This window comes from Scyliorhinus torazame, chromosome 19, assembly GCF_047496885.1.
Source record: "Scyliorhinus torazame isolate Kashiwa2021f chromosome 19, sScyTor2.1, whole genome shotgun sequence".
Taxonomy (NCBI): Eukaryota; Metazoa; Chordata; class Chondrichthyes; order Carcharhiniformes; family Scyliorhinidae; genus Scyliorhinus; species Scyliorhinus torazame.
Window position 1 is genome coordinate 83,671,876 of NC_092725.1, and position 13,651 is coordinate 83,685,526.

Here is a 13,651-nt window from a genome sequence, read left to right on the forward strand (position 1 = left end):
TGAGACGGCAAAAGATGAGGCTGAAACATTTGCAACAATCCTCAGTCAGAAGTGCTGAGTGGATGATCCATCTCAGCCTCCTCCAGAGGTCCCTATAATCACAGATGTCGGTGTTCAGCCACTTCAATTCACTCCACGAGATCAAGAAACTGCTGAAGACACTGGATGCTATGGGCCCTGACAATATTCCGGCAATAGCTTTGAAGACTTGTAGCTCCAGAAATTGCTGCAGCACTAGCCAAGCTGTTCTAGGGCAACTACAATACTAACATTTACCAGGCAATGTGAAAAATTGGCCAGGTAGTTTCTGTACACAAACAGAAGAAATCCAACCCAGTCAATCACTGCACCATCAATCTATTCTCGATTATCAGTAAAGTGATGGAATGGCGATGCTATTAAAGGGCACATACTCATCAATAACCTACTCAGATGCTCAGTTTGTATTCTGCCAGGGCCACACAGTTTCTGACCTCATTGCAGCCTAGGCCCAAACAAGAACAGAGCCGAACTCAATAGGTGATCTGACAGTGATTGTGCCCTTGGCATCAAGGCTGAACTTGATTGAGTGTGGCATTAAGGAGCCCGACCGACCTTAATAATGGACTAGTAATCCAAACCGGGGGGTTAGGGATGGGAACTAATGCGGGTCTTGCCAGCGACTTGCACAACCTAGAGGGAACTCCGCTACTTGGGAGTCATACCTTTTAAAAAAATAAATTTAGAGTACCCAATTCATTTTTTCCAATTAAGGGGCAATTTATCATGGCCAATCCACCTAGCTTGCACATCTTTGGGTTGTGGGGGTGAAACCCACGCAAACACGGGGAGAATGTGCAAACTCCACACGGACAGTGACCCAAAGCCAGGATCGAACCTGGGACCTCAGTGCCGTGAGGCCACAGTGCTAACCCACTGCGCCACCGTGCTGCTCTGGGATTCATACCTAGCAAAGGGAAGATGGTTGTCTTAGTCCCAGGACATTGCTGCAGGAATTTCTCAGCATAGTATCTTAGGCCCAACCATTTTCAGCTGCTTCATCAATGACCTTCCTTCCATAATAAAAAGTGTGATGTGAAAACATTCACTGATGACTGCAGAATGTTCAGCGCCATTCACAGACCCTCAGATTCCAAAGCAGTCAGTGTTCATATGCAGGAAGATCTGGACAACATTCAGGCTTGGGCTAATAAGTGGCAAGTAATATTTGCATCACGCCAGGCAAAGATCATTTCCAACAAAAGAGAATCCAACAATCTCCCCTTGTCATACAATGGCATTACCAGTGCTGAATGCCCCACATGGTAACGTCCTAGATGTTACCATTGACCAGAAACTGAACCGGACCAGCTATATAAATACAGTGGCTATGTCAGAGGCTGGGAATTCTTTGGCGAATAACTCACCTCCTGACTTCCCAAAGCCTGTTCACCATCAACAAGGCAAAAATCAGTGGTGTGAAGGAACACTCTCTACTTACTTGGATAAGTGCAGCTCCAACACACAAGAAGCTCGACACCATCCAGGACAAAGCAGCCCGCTTGATTAGCACCATGTACAGGATGTACCTCAGCAACTCATCTAGGCTCCTTAGACACCATCTTCCAAATCAGTGCCCTCAAATCTTGAAGGAATGAGCAGAGTTAAAGAGAATACTACAACCTGTAAATTACCTTCCAAGCCTCATGCCAACTTGACTTAGAACTATACAGTTGTCCTGCAAAATTCTGGAACTCCCTTCCTAACAGCACTGTGGATGTACCTTCAACATATGGACTCAAGAAGGCAGCTCACCACTACCTTATCAAGGCCAATTATGGATGACAAAGATACAAAATAGGAGAAGCCCCTCAAGCCTTCTCCACCATTCAGTAAGATCATGGCTGATCTGGTGTGTTGAGTTCCACATTCCCATCTACCCCCCCCCATAACCCCTGATTACATTGCCGAACAAGAATCTGTCTACCACTGCCTTAAAATCATTCAACAAACCTGTTTCCTCTACCTTCTGAGGCAGACAGTTCCAAGTCACACAACCCTCAGAAAACATGTCTCCTCATCTCTGCCTGATAAGGGTGACCCCTAATTTTAAAACAGTGCCGCATTGCTCTGGACGCACCCACAAAAGGAAACATCCTTTTCACATACACCTTGTCTAGACCATTCAGAATCTTATATACTTCAATCGTCACCCTTGACTTTTCTGAACTCGAGGAAACAAGCCCACCTTGTCCAAACTACCCTCACAAAATGATCCACTAATTCCAGGTATCAATCAAGTAAATCTCTTCTGAATCGTCTCCAACATATTTACAGCATCAGCTGCTATTCAAAAGGCCATCTCCGAGTGGATTGAGGGGCGAACGTTCTTGTGATTCCTTTTAAGACTTCAGTCTTCATCTGCCACCCTGAAGATTTCCTAATCTCCTTTTCCATCTTCCACGCATCACCCATTCCCCAATCTCCCTCTTCCTACAATTCTCTAGAGGCCCCAGTGGTTTTAGCAACCCAGGCATAACCCTGAACATTTTCATGGGGCCCGATTCTCTTCATTAGTCTCACTTACCTCCATCCCCATAACCCACAGCCAGCAGTATCTGACTTTGGTGTCTTTCTTCAGCACATGGCAACAGAAGAAATTAGATTCAATCCCAGAGAAAGATAGTTTCGCTGTCACTATGTATGCTGGGTACAGGGACCGCCATTACATTAAAAACTCTTCTTTTCCTCCTACTACCACTCGCCATTAGCTGTAAATCTGGATGGCACGGTAGCACAGTGGTTAGCACCATTGCTTCACAGTGCCAGGGATCTGGGTTAGACTCCTGGCTTGGGTCACTGGCACCAGAGACCAGGGTTAGATTCCTAGCTTGGGTCACTGTCTGTGCAGAGTCTGCACGCTCCCCCCATGTCTGCGTGACTTTCCTCCGGGTGCTCCAGTTTCCTCCCAGAAGTCCCGAAAGATGTGCTGTTAGGTGATTTGGACATTCTGAATTCTCCTTCGTTGTATCCAAACTGGTGCCATAAGGTGGCGACTTGGGGATTTTCACAGCATTGCCGTGTTAATGTAGGCCTACTTGTGACACTAAAAGATTATTATACAGTGTTTTAAGGTGTAAACAGTCTTGGTACAATTGTCGGTGGCAGTGATAGAAGTACCTGAAATCATTTTGCATCAATGTAAATGTCAAAGCTTAAATGCAGCCTTATATTCTACTTCACAATTTTCCTCTTATGCTTTTTCACAGCTACTTTTGTTTCTTTGCTGACTCATGGCAGTGTATTTAAATTTATCTTTGTTTTCATTATTACTTCTTTAGAATCTCCAAACTTATTCTGAATTTTCTCTAATTACTATTTACTGTGCTCCTTCTTTGACAGTTTGCTCCCATTTGGGTCTTCTCTTATACCTTTTTTTGCTCTTTGCTCGTTATTTTATCATTTTACTTACCTTTAGCTCATCAATGGAAATGTTGAATACATTGCTGCAGATAAAAAGACAATACAGCATACCATATCCAATTCTACTGGCTCATTGTGAACTTAGTGGTTCAACGAACGCTCAAATGAAATAAAAATCGCTTATTGTCACAAGTAGGCTTCAAATGAAGTTACTGTGAAAAGTCCCGAGTCGCCACATTCCAGCGTCTGTTCGGGGAGGCTGGTACGGGAATTGAACCATGCTGCTGGCCTGCCTTATTCTGCTTTAAAAGCCAGCTTTTTAGCCCAGTGTGCTAAACCAGCCCCTTGAAGTCTCAAGCAGAGAGACTTCAAACTCATTTTGAAATAACAAGTCAATAACTAGAATGGGGAACAAAATGGAAAGTTCAACTTGTTGAAAAGGGAAGGGAGGCATTTGATAGTGACAAAGGCACTGGTTAGGATATGTAAGGTATAAGAGGCAATAGGACAGGTTGGGAAATAAATTGTGGCAGCTCTAAAATGGAAAACTGCATCTAACGGTTTTCTCATTCCTAATGACGCCCTTTTAAAAAAGGTCATTTTTTTGTGAACAGTTATTCAAGAACTACTGAAGTCCACTGTGCATGATTGAGGGTGTAATTTTTTCTGAGTGCTTGCTTTTCAGTGACCATGAAACTTAAACCATTAAGTCTCTTATGGTCATGATAGCCATTCTGGACACATCACAAAGCTCAATGAAATGGACACAAATCTCTCTGTGAATTAGATGCAACTAAAATTGAACAGAACTCAGGTGGCACATGATCAATCATGGCATAGCCAAATATTCTTTTAGCTATTCATATAATCAACATACACATAAATACAATAAATTATCTATACCATTATTCAACTTGAGAAAAACCACCAAGAATATTTTTCACAGAACGATTTAATGCTCAGTGCCTGTAAGCAATATTAACAATTCATGTTTTGAACTGGTGGCATGCTATGAGATTTTGCACAATTTTCATCCATGGCAAGTCTAGGAAGTTCATTATTGATACTCATACATACAGAGCACATGCCACAAAGACATGAACATTTCATATTGGCAATCCAAGGATCATTGGCAAATTCCACCATAAATCAATTGCTAGAAATTGAAAAAAATGACCCATGGTCCCAGATTCACAAACTCATTAAGTATCCCAACAAAGAAAATTAAAAGTAGAGTCAGGAAAAGAAAAGGCCATACAATCCATTGATAATCATTTTTTTATATTAAGCCTCCAAACATGGCTGGGTTTAACATTCCAAACATTCTAAAATATGTTCTTTGACAACAAAATATTACAACAAAGGGTTGTCAGATTTCAAATCTAAACCTTCATGTACAAGTTTAAAAAAAAAATATTTATCAAATGTACTTGGTCACTTTAATTATGATTACTGCAATCTGTCTTTTTTATAGCTGAATAGAATATGCATTATTCTATGGTATTCAAAGTACAGGTTTAATCCTCTATGTAAATAAGTTGCAAGGCAAAAAAAACACTGAGCACAGGCTGTTTTCTTCTACTTGAAATTGATAACCCAAGACAAGCACTTGATAATAAAAACAGGCCAAGACTAGAAATCCAATGTTGTAATTTGATAGCTTGGTTCTTGTATCGAAACCTTGATATTTAAAATTTTGAATTTTAATAGTTATAAGAGGCAATTCTTAAAGTGTGATGTCACCTTGAGAGTTCTCTAGGTTTGTCAAAAAATAGAAAAATAGTTAAAGGCCTCATTGTTAAGGTGACATGCCACAAAAAGATTTGGCAGTATTCATTGTCAAAACGTTTTTGATTATCATACATCCAAGGAAATCTGCAGTATTGGTTTTCCAATATGTTATTTATAATAAATCAGATTTATAGTTTATCCCTACATTATACAGTATTTATTCTTCAGTCTGCTCCAATCAATTCATTAATCTATTACAATTTTAAAAAATAGTTCTGCCCGGTCATAGGTAATGCCACCTGACCCACTCTACATATTTATTTGCAGAATCTGCTTTGGAGGTAGCAAGAGTTTGCTTATGGAAGTGATCTTTGGCACAGAGCACAAAAGAATATATCTCAGTAAATTATAAAAATATAAGGTATCATTTTTAAAAGAGAACAGATGCACAATGACACTATACCATTCTATGGCATAGTATGGAGCACCATCACATTTCACCATCAACCCCAGAAACACTTCCACTTTTAAAGGTTTCTGAAAAACTTTAATCTTGGTGGTCCTTACCTGCAGCGGTCTCCATAAGTACAGCACCCTTTCTGGAAGTATTTGCAAATCAGTGAAGGCTTGCTGGTTGTAAGATCGTGGGAATAGCGGCAGTTGTTTCCTTCTTTGCAAACGCCATGCATGAAGTACCTACAAGTAGAGTTTTATAGTTGGTATTAGTCGATACATTAGATGAAAGGTCACCAACCTGAAAGTTCAATTTTGTTCTCTCCCCACTGATGCTGCCAGACATGTTTATTTCCACAACTTTCTGTCTTTATTAAAAAGTCTCATTTACTTCAGTAAATCAAACTTTATTTTTCTGATCACTTGTAAATTTTAGACTCCTTACTCGTCATCATTTGTTCCAATGGTACACTTGAAAGTGGAAGAATTACTATTTGGCTTTCAATATTATTGAATGTGATGATAAAATATATATTGAAGCTGCACTATTTTAGATATCGTCGATAGCACAAAGTCCTCTTATGTTCTAAGGGAAGCTTTCAAAGTTAAACAATCTCTAAGTAAAGCTACAAAATGTCACAATATGTAAAAGTCTGAAATAAAGTAACCACATACGAATCTTTAGTAATTTAAGCTAAAATGCCAATTTTATAAATGTTTTTAACTTTTAATTTTGTAAGCATTGAACGACACCTTAAACAATAGGTGTTGAATGACCAAGATATTTTAACTCCAAAAGTAAATCAGAGCACGGTGAAAGAGTTTTTCTTAATTGAACAGAAAAAAAATTGGATTTAGAATTGCAAATATACAGGTCTTCAATAGGTCGAGTACAGGTAGAAACAGGAGCACAAAAATAATTCAGGTTTTATACATAGGGGTACACTGTGTCTACATAATACATTGTTCATGCCACAATTGTAGAATTGCTTCAGGTTCTAGGCACTTCTATTAGTTGTGAGTAGTGGGGGTTGGTTTAGCTCAGTGGGCTTAACAGCTGGCTTGTGATGCAGAACAAGGCCATCAGTGTGGGTTCAATTCCCGTACTGGCTGAAGTTTCATAGATTATCATAGAATTTACAGTGCAGAAGGAGGCCATTCGGCCCATCGAGTCTGCACCAGCTCTTGGAAAGAGCACCCTACCCAAGGTTAACACCTCCACCCTATCCCCATAACCCAGTAACCCCACCCAACACTACGGGAAATTTTGGACACTAAGGGCAATTTATCATGGCCAATCCACCTAACCTGCACATCTTTGGACTGTGGGAGGAAACCGGAGCACCCGGAGGAAACCCACGCACACACGGGGAGGATGTGCAGACTCCGCACAGACAGTGACCCAAGCCGGAATCGAACCTGGGACCCTGGAGCTGTGAAGCAATTGTGCTACCCACAATGCTACCGTGCTGCCCCAAAGTTATTTATGCAGGCCCACCTTCTCAACCATGCCCCTCGCCCGAGGTGTGGCGATCCTCAAAAAAACCACCGCCCGTCAGCTCTCTGGCCATCTGGGACTATGGCGACTTTACCTTATCTAAAATTACACCCTAAAAGCAACATTATAATTCTGAACAAAACCTCAAAGAATTGAACTTTTCACTGAAAAATGGTTCAGGGCAAATAGCTTTTTTAAACTAGTTACAAGTGGGCAAGGCCTTCATTAATCAGTAATTTACTGTGATCCATTAGCAAGTTGGACAAATTGATCATTATCACTGTAAAGAGAAGTCAGAAGAGCTTATTTTCGGAATGAAAGTTATTAAACAAATGGCCAGCGAAGCAACAGCTTAATTTAAAAAACAAATTGGATAAGTATTTCAAAAAGGATAATTTTAAAAAAGGATTCAGAGAAGATGTTGGTGAATGGGATTGGGGCTAATCCTGGACCGTGGAGATGGGTTGTAATTTCTGTAATTTTATAAAAGGTCTCAATTTAACATTGAATAGTTTCAAAACATGCACATAATAAATATTCAGAAAAACAGAACATGTAAACTATTAGGCACAAAAAGCAAAATATGGCTCATCTCTGCAAAAATAACTGCCTTCATATTTCAATTCCAATCCTCCCTGGTCAGGTTCTGTAATTCCTCAGCAAAATCTATGATCAAGATCCACTATTCATCAAATACTGATGCATTGAGCAGTCAGATTATGTTAATTTAATTAACTAAACAGCCTTCAATGTTTTAAGGTATAGTCAGACTTATGCAATTTGTGCACATTGCTTTCAAAAGGACTGACAAAAAACGAGTATCTGTGATTTATCTGAACTGAATGAATTCTGCATACTACATCAACTGTAGATACAGCCCTTGAAATGTCTTCTTGTCGCTGCATGCTTAAAAGCATCCATTCTTTCCACTGTGCTTCATGCATGTCAGAAAAAAGTGAGCCAGAACAATAATACTGATAACAAGCTACATGCCTGGAAAGAAAATCAAATAATTAAAGTGTGTCACCCAGCTCGTACTATTAGCACAGCTACAACAGAGACAGCATTAGTTGCACAGCCCAGTCGGTCAATGATAGAGAATCATAGAATTCCCTACAATGCAGGAAGAGGCCATTTGGCCCATTGAGTCTGCACCAACTCTTAGAAAGACCACTCTACCTAGGCCCAATCCTTTGCCCTATTCCCGCAACCCCATCATAATGGGCAATTTAGCATGACCAATCCACTTAACCTGCACAACTTTGGTCCGTGGGAGGAAACCCACGCAGACACGGACAGAATGTGCAAACTGCACACAGTCACCCGAGGATGACTGGATCCATCAGTGGGACAAATTGCAGTCTCATTTTCTGTGGCTTTTTTAAAAGAAAATATTTTATTGAGGCATTTATAATTTTAACAATTTTAACCACCAGGTATCAAGGGGAACAAATCAAGATTAACAACACCTCCCAATAAGGGTTGCAGAAACAGGACCTCCTTCCCCAGCATCCCTTTCCACTGGTCTTCCTAACTTTACTCAACTCCCCCCACAATGCCTCACTTCTTCCCCCACCCCCACCGACAACTTAATTTTTCTCAAAGTCGATGAGCAGCTGCCACCTCCAGGCAAACCCCTGCAGCAATCCCTTCAAAGCAGACTTGATTTTCTCGAGTCTGAGAAACCACGCCATGTCACTAACCCATAACCCCTGATTTTGGGGGTTCAGAGTCCCTCCACCCTAGTAGTCTCTGGACCACAGGGAGGCAAAGGCAAAAACATCGGCCTCTCTCACCCCCCGTGCTCCAGGATCTTCCGACACGCCAAAAATTGCCACCTCTGTAATTGGCACCACCCTCACCGTTAATATTTCTGACATGACATCAGCAAACCCCTGCCAAAAAACCCTCAGCCTCGGACATGCCCAAAACATATGGACGTGGTTTGAAGGACCCCCCCCCCCCCCCCCCGGCACAGCACCCACACCCGTCCTCCACCCCCTCAAAGAACCTGCTCATCCGGGCCACAGCATGTGCACCTGTGGACCATCTTGAATTGCAGCAGGCCACGACTGGCACACGACGAGGATACATTGACTCGCCTCAGGGCGTCCTCCCATAATCCGGCCTCCAATTCCCACCCAGCTCTTCTTCCCATTTTTGTTTCATCTCCCCTATCGGGGTTCCCTCCCACTCCATCAGTTCCTTGTAGATCTGAAACCTTCCCCTCCCCCACTCCTGCTCTCAACACAATGTTTACCTGTAGCCCCTGGAGCGGCAGGTGGGGGAAGGTCGAAACTTGCCTCTGCGCAAAGTCCCTCACCTGCAGATAGCGGAGCCCATACCCAGCTGGCAGCTCAAATTCCTTCTCCAACTCCGCCTGGTAACCCCCCCCCCCCCCCCCCCCGGTACCAGCTCGCGTCTCACAACTCCTCAGGCCTGCCCTCGGGCGCCCAGTCATCGATCCTCCTCCTCCCACTTTTTAGAAACCCCTCGCATGTCAGCAGTTCTCCCAGTGTCTGCGTTGGTTTCCTACGGGTGCTCCGGTTTCTTTTCTCAGTCCAAAAACGTGCAGGTTAGGTGGATTGGCCATGCTAAATTGCCTTTAGTGTCCAAAAGGGTTAGGATGGGTGGAAGTGAGGGCTTAAGTGGGTCGGTGCAGACTCGATGGGCCAAATGGCCTCCTTCTGCACTGTATGTTCTACATTCTATGAGCCTGGTAGCCCTCGCCCATGGTGCCCAGATTCTTATCTTTCCATTCCCCTCCCCCCTCCCCCCCCCCCCTCCCCCCCACCTCTCAGCGATCTTATTAGTGCAAACACAACAACCCCATCCCAGACCCAATCAAAGAGAACAACTCCCCCATCCACCACCAAAGAACAGAAATAAAACCAAAGCAAAACACTGGCCCCAAACACAGTATAACAGTGACACAACCCAATCCCAGAAACACAGCGCAAGAGCATCTCAAAGTCCTCCTTCCCCTGCCAGTCCATTGTCTCTGACAAACTCCATCGCCTCCTCCGCATCCTGAAATACAGCTCCCGGCCTTCATAGGTCACCCACAAGCGCGTCGGGTACAGCATCCCAAACTTCACCCCCTTCTTGAAGAGGGCCGCTTAACCTTATTAAAGCTCGCTCTCCTCTTGGCCAGCTCTACACCCAGGTCCTGATACATGCGGAGTTCACTGCCCTCCCAGCTGCAGCGTCTCATCTGCCTGGCCCATCTCAAGATCCGTTCCTTGTCCAGGAATCGGTGCACTCGCACCACCATCGCCCTCGGCGGCTCATTCCCATTAGTGTCCTGTGCGTTCGATCCACTTCCAGAGGTCGCGCGAATGCCCACTCTCCCAGCAGCTTCTCCAACATATTCCCCACATACACCCCCATGATGCTTAGATTCTGCCTCTGCAACCGGTTCTCCAACTCCATAAGACCATAAGACATAGGAGCGGAAGTAAGGCCATTCGGCCCATCGAGTCCACTCCACCATTCAATCATGGCTGATTTCAACTCTATTTACCCGCTCTCTCTCTCCATAGCCCTTAATTCCTCGAGAAATCAAGAATTTATCAACTTCTGTCTTAAAGACACTCAACGTCCCGGCCTCCACCGCCCTCTGTGGCAATGAATTCCACAGACCCACCACTCTCTGGCTGAAGAAATTTCTCCTCATCTCTGTTCTAAAGTGACTCCCTTTTATTCTAAGGCTGTGCCCCCGGGTCCTAGTCTCCCCTGCTAATGGAAACAACTTCCCTACATCCACCCTATCTAAGCCATTCATTTTCTTGTAAGTTTCTATTAGATCTCGCCTCAACCTCCAAAACTCCAATGAACATAATCCCAGGATCCTCAGACGTTTATCGTATGTTAGGCCTACCATTCCTGGGATCATCCGTGTGAATCTCCGCTGGACCCGCTCCAGTGCCAGTATGTCCTTCCTGAGGCGTGGGGCCCAAAATTGCTCACAGTATTCTAAATGGGGCCTAACTAATGCTTTATAAAGCTTCAGAAGTACATCCCTGCTTTTATATTCCAAGCCTCTTGAGATAAATGACAACATTGCATTTACTTTCTTAATTACGGACTCAACCTGCACGTTTACCTTTATATAATCCTGGACTAGGACTCCCACGTCCCTTTGCACTTCAGCATTATGGATTTTGTCACCGTTTAGAAAATAGTCCATGCCTCTATTCTTTTTTCCAAAGTGCAAGACCTCGCACTTGCCCACATTGAATTTCATCAGCCATTTCTTGGACCACTCTCCTAAACTGTCTAAATCTTTCTGCAGCCTCCCCACCTCCTCCATACTACCTGCCCCTCCACCTATCTTTGTATCATCGGCAAACTTAGCCAGAATGCCCCCAGTCCCATCATCTAGATCGTTAATATATAAAGAGGACAGCTGTGGCCCCAACATTGAACCCTGCGAGACACCACTCGTCACCGGTTGCCATTCCGAAAAATAACCTTTTATCCCAACTCTCTGCCTTCTGCCTGACAGCCAATCGTCAATCCATGTTAGTACCTTGCCTAGAATACCATGGGCTCTTATTTTACTCAGCAGTCTCCCGTGAGGCACCTTATCAAAGGCCTTTTGGAAGTCAAGATAGATAACATCCATTGGCTCTCCTTGGTCTAACCTATTTGTTATCTCTTCAAAGAACTCTAACAGGTTTGTCAGGCATGACCTCCCTTACTAAATCCATGCTGACTTGTCCTAATCTGACCCTGCACTTCCAAGAATTTAGAAATCTCATCCTTAACAATGGATTCTAGAATCTTGCCAACAACCGAGGTTAGGCTAATTGGCCTATAATTTTCCATCTTTTTCCTTGTTCCCTTCTTGAACAGGGGGGTTACAACAGCGATTTTCCAATCCTCTGGGACTTTCCCGGACTCCAGTGACTTTTGAAAGATCATAACTAACGCCTCCACTATTTCTTCAGCTATCTCCTTTAGAACTCTAGGATGTAGCCCATCTGGGCCCGGAGATTTATCAATTTTTAGACCTCTTAGTTTCTCTACCACTTTCTCCTTTGTGATGGCTACCATATTCAACTCTGCCCCCTGACTCTCCTGAATTGTTGGGATATTACTCATGTCTTCTACTGTGAAGACTGACGCAAAGTACTTATTTAGTTCCTCAGTTATTTCCTTGTCTCCTATCACTAGATTACCAGCGTCATTTTGGAGCGGCCCAATGTCTACTTTTGCCTCCCGTTTGTTTTTAATGTATTTAAAGAAACTTTTACTATCATTCCTAATGTTACTGGCTAGCCTACCTTCATATTTGATTCTCTCTTTCCTTATTTCTCCCTTTGTTATCCTCTGTTTGTTTTTGTAGCCTTCCCAATCTTCTGACTTCCCACTACTCTTTGCCACATTATAGGCTTTCTCTTTTGCTTTAATGCATTCCCTAACTTCCTTTGTCAGCCATGGCTGCCTAATCCCCCCTCTGATAACCTTTCTTTTCTTTGGGATGAACCTCTGTACTGTGTCCTCAATTACTCCCAGAAACTCCTGCCATTGCTGTTCTACTGTCTTTCCCACTAGGCTCTGCTCCCAGTCAATTTTCGTCAGTTCCTCCCTCATGCCCCTGTAGTTACCTTTATTTAACTGTAACACCGTTACATCTGATTCTACCTTCTTTCTTTCAAATTGGAGATTGAATTCTACCATATTATGATCACTGCCTCCTCAGTGTTACCTTACTTTAAGATCTTTAATCAAGTCTGGCTCATTACATAACACCCAAGTCCAGAATGGCCTGTTCCCCCGTGGGCTCCATCACAAGCTGTTCCAAAAAGCCCTCCTGTAAACATTCAATTAATTCCCTTTCCTTGGGTCCACTGGCAGCATTATTTACCCAGTCCACCTGCATATTGAAGTCCCCCATGATCACTGTGACCTTGCCTTTCTGACATGCACTTTCTATTTCGTGGAGCATTTTGTGCCCCTGGTCCTGACCACTGTTAGGAGGCCTGTACATAACTCCCATTATAGTTTTTTTGCCTTTGTGGTTCCTCAACTCTATCCACACAGACTCCACATCATCTGACCCTATGTCGTTTAGTGCTATTGATTTAATTTCTTTCCTAATTAATAAGGCAACCCCGCCCCCTCTCTATCTTTTCGATAGGTTGTGAATCCCTGGATGTTTAAATGCCAGTCCTGAACCCCCTGCACCACGTCTCTGTGATGCCTACCACATCATACCTGCCAGTCACAATCTGGGCCACAAGCTCATCTACCTTGTTCCGTACACTGCGCGCATTTAAATATAGCACCTTTAATTCTCTATTGACCGTCCCTTTTTGTTTTCTTAGTGTGGTGGACCTTGGTTTACTTAGCCTTTCCATACAAACAAAGAAATGTACAGCACAGGAACAGGCCCTTCGGCCCTCCAAGCCCATGCCGACCATGCTGCCCAACTAAACTACAATCTTCTACACTTCCTGGGTCCGTATCCTTCTATTCCCATCCTATTCATATATTTGTCAAGATGCCCCTTAAATGTCCCTATCGTCCCTGCTTCCACCACCTCCTCCGGTAGTGAGTTCC

At 43.4% G+C, this 13,651-nt stretch overlaps 1 protein-coding gene across 2 annotated transcripts in view; it reads right to left on the reverse strand.

Moving 5' to 3' along the window:
• mkrn1 (makorin, ring finger protein, 1) overlaps positions 1–13,651 on the reverse strand; it is a 101,207-nt gene that overhangs the window by 58,657 nt on the left and 28,899 nt on the right. For both annotated transcript variants that reach the window (XM_072484624.1, XM_072484623.1), the window contains exon 2: positions 5,701–5,829. In XM_072484624.1, the coding sequence (XP_072340725.1) occupies positions 5,701–5,829 (129 nt within the window). The remainder of the gene's footprint in view (positions 1–5,700; positions 5,830–13,651) is intronic.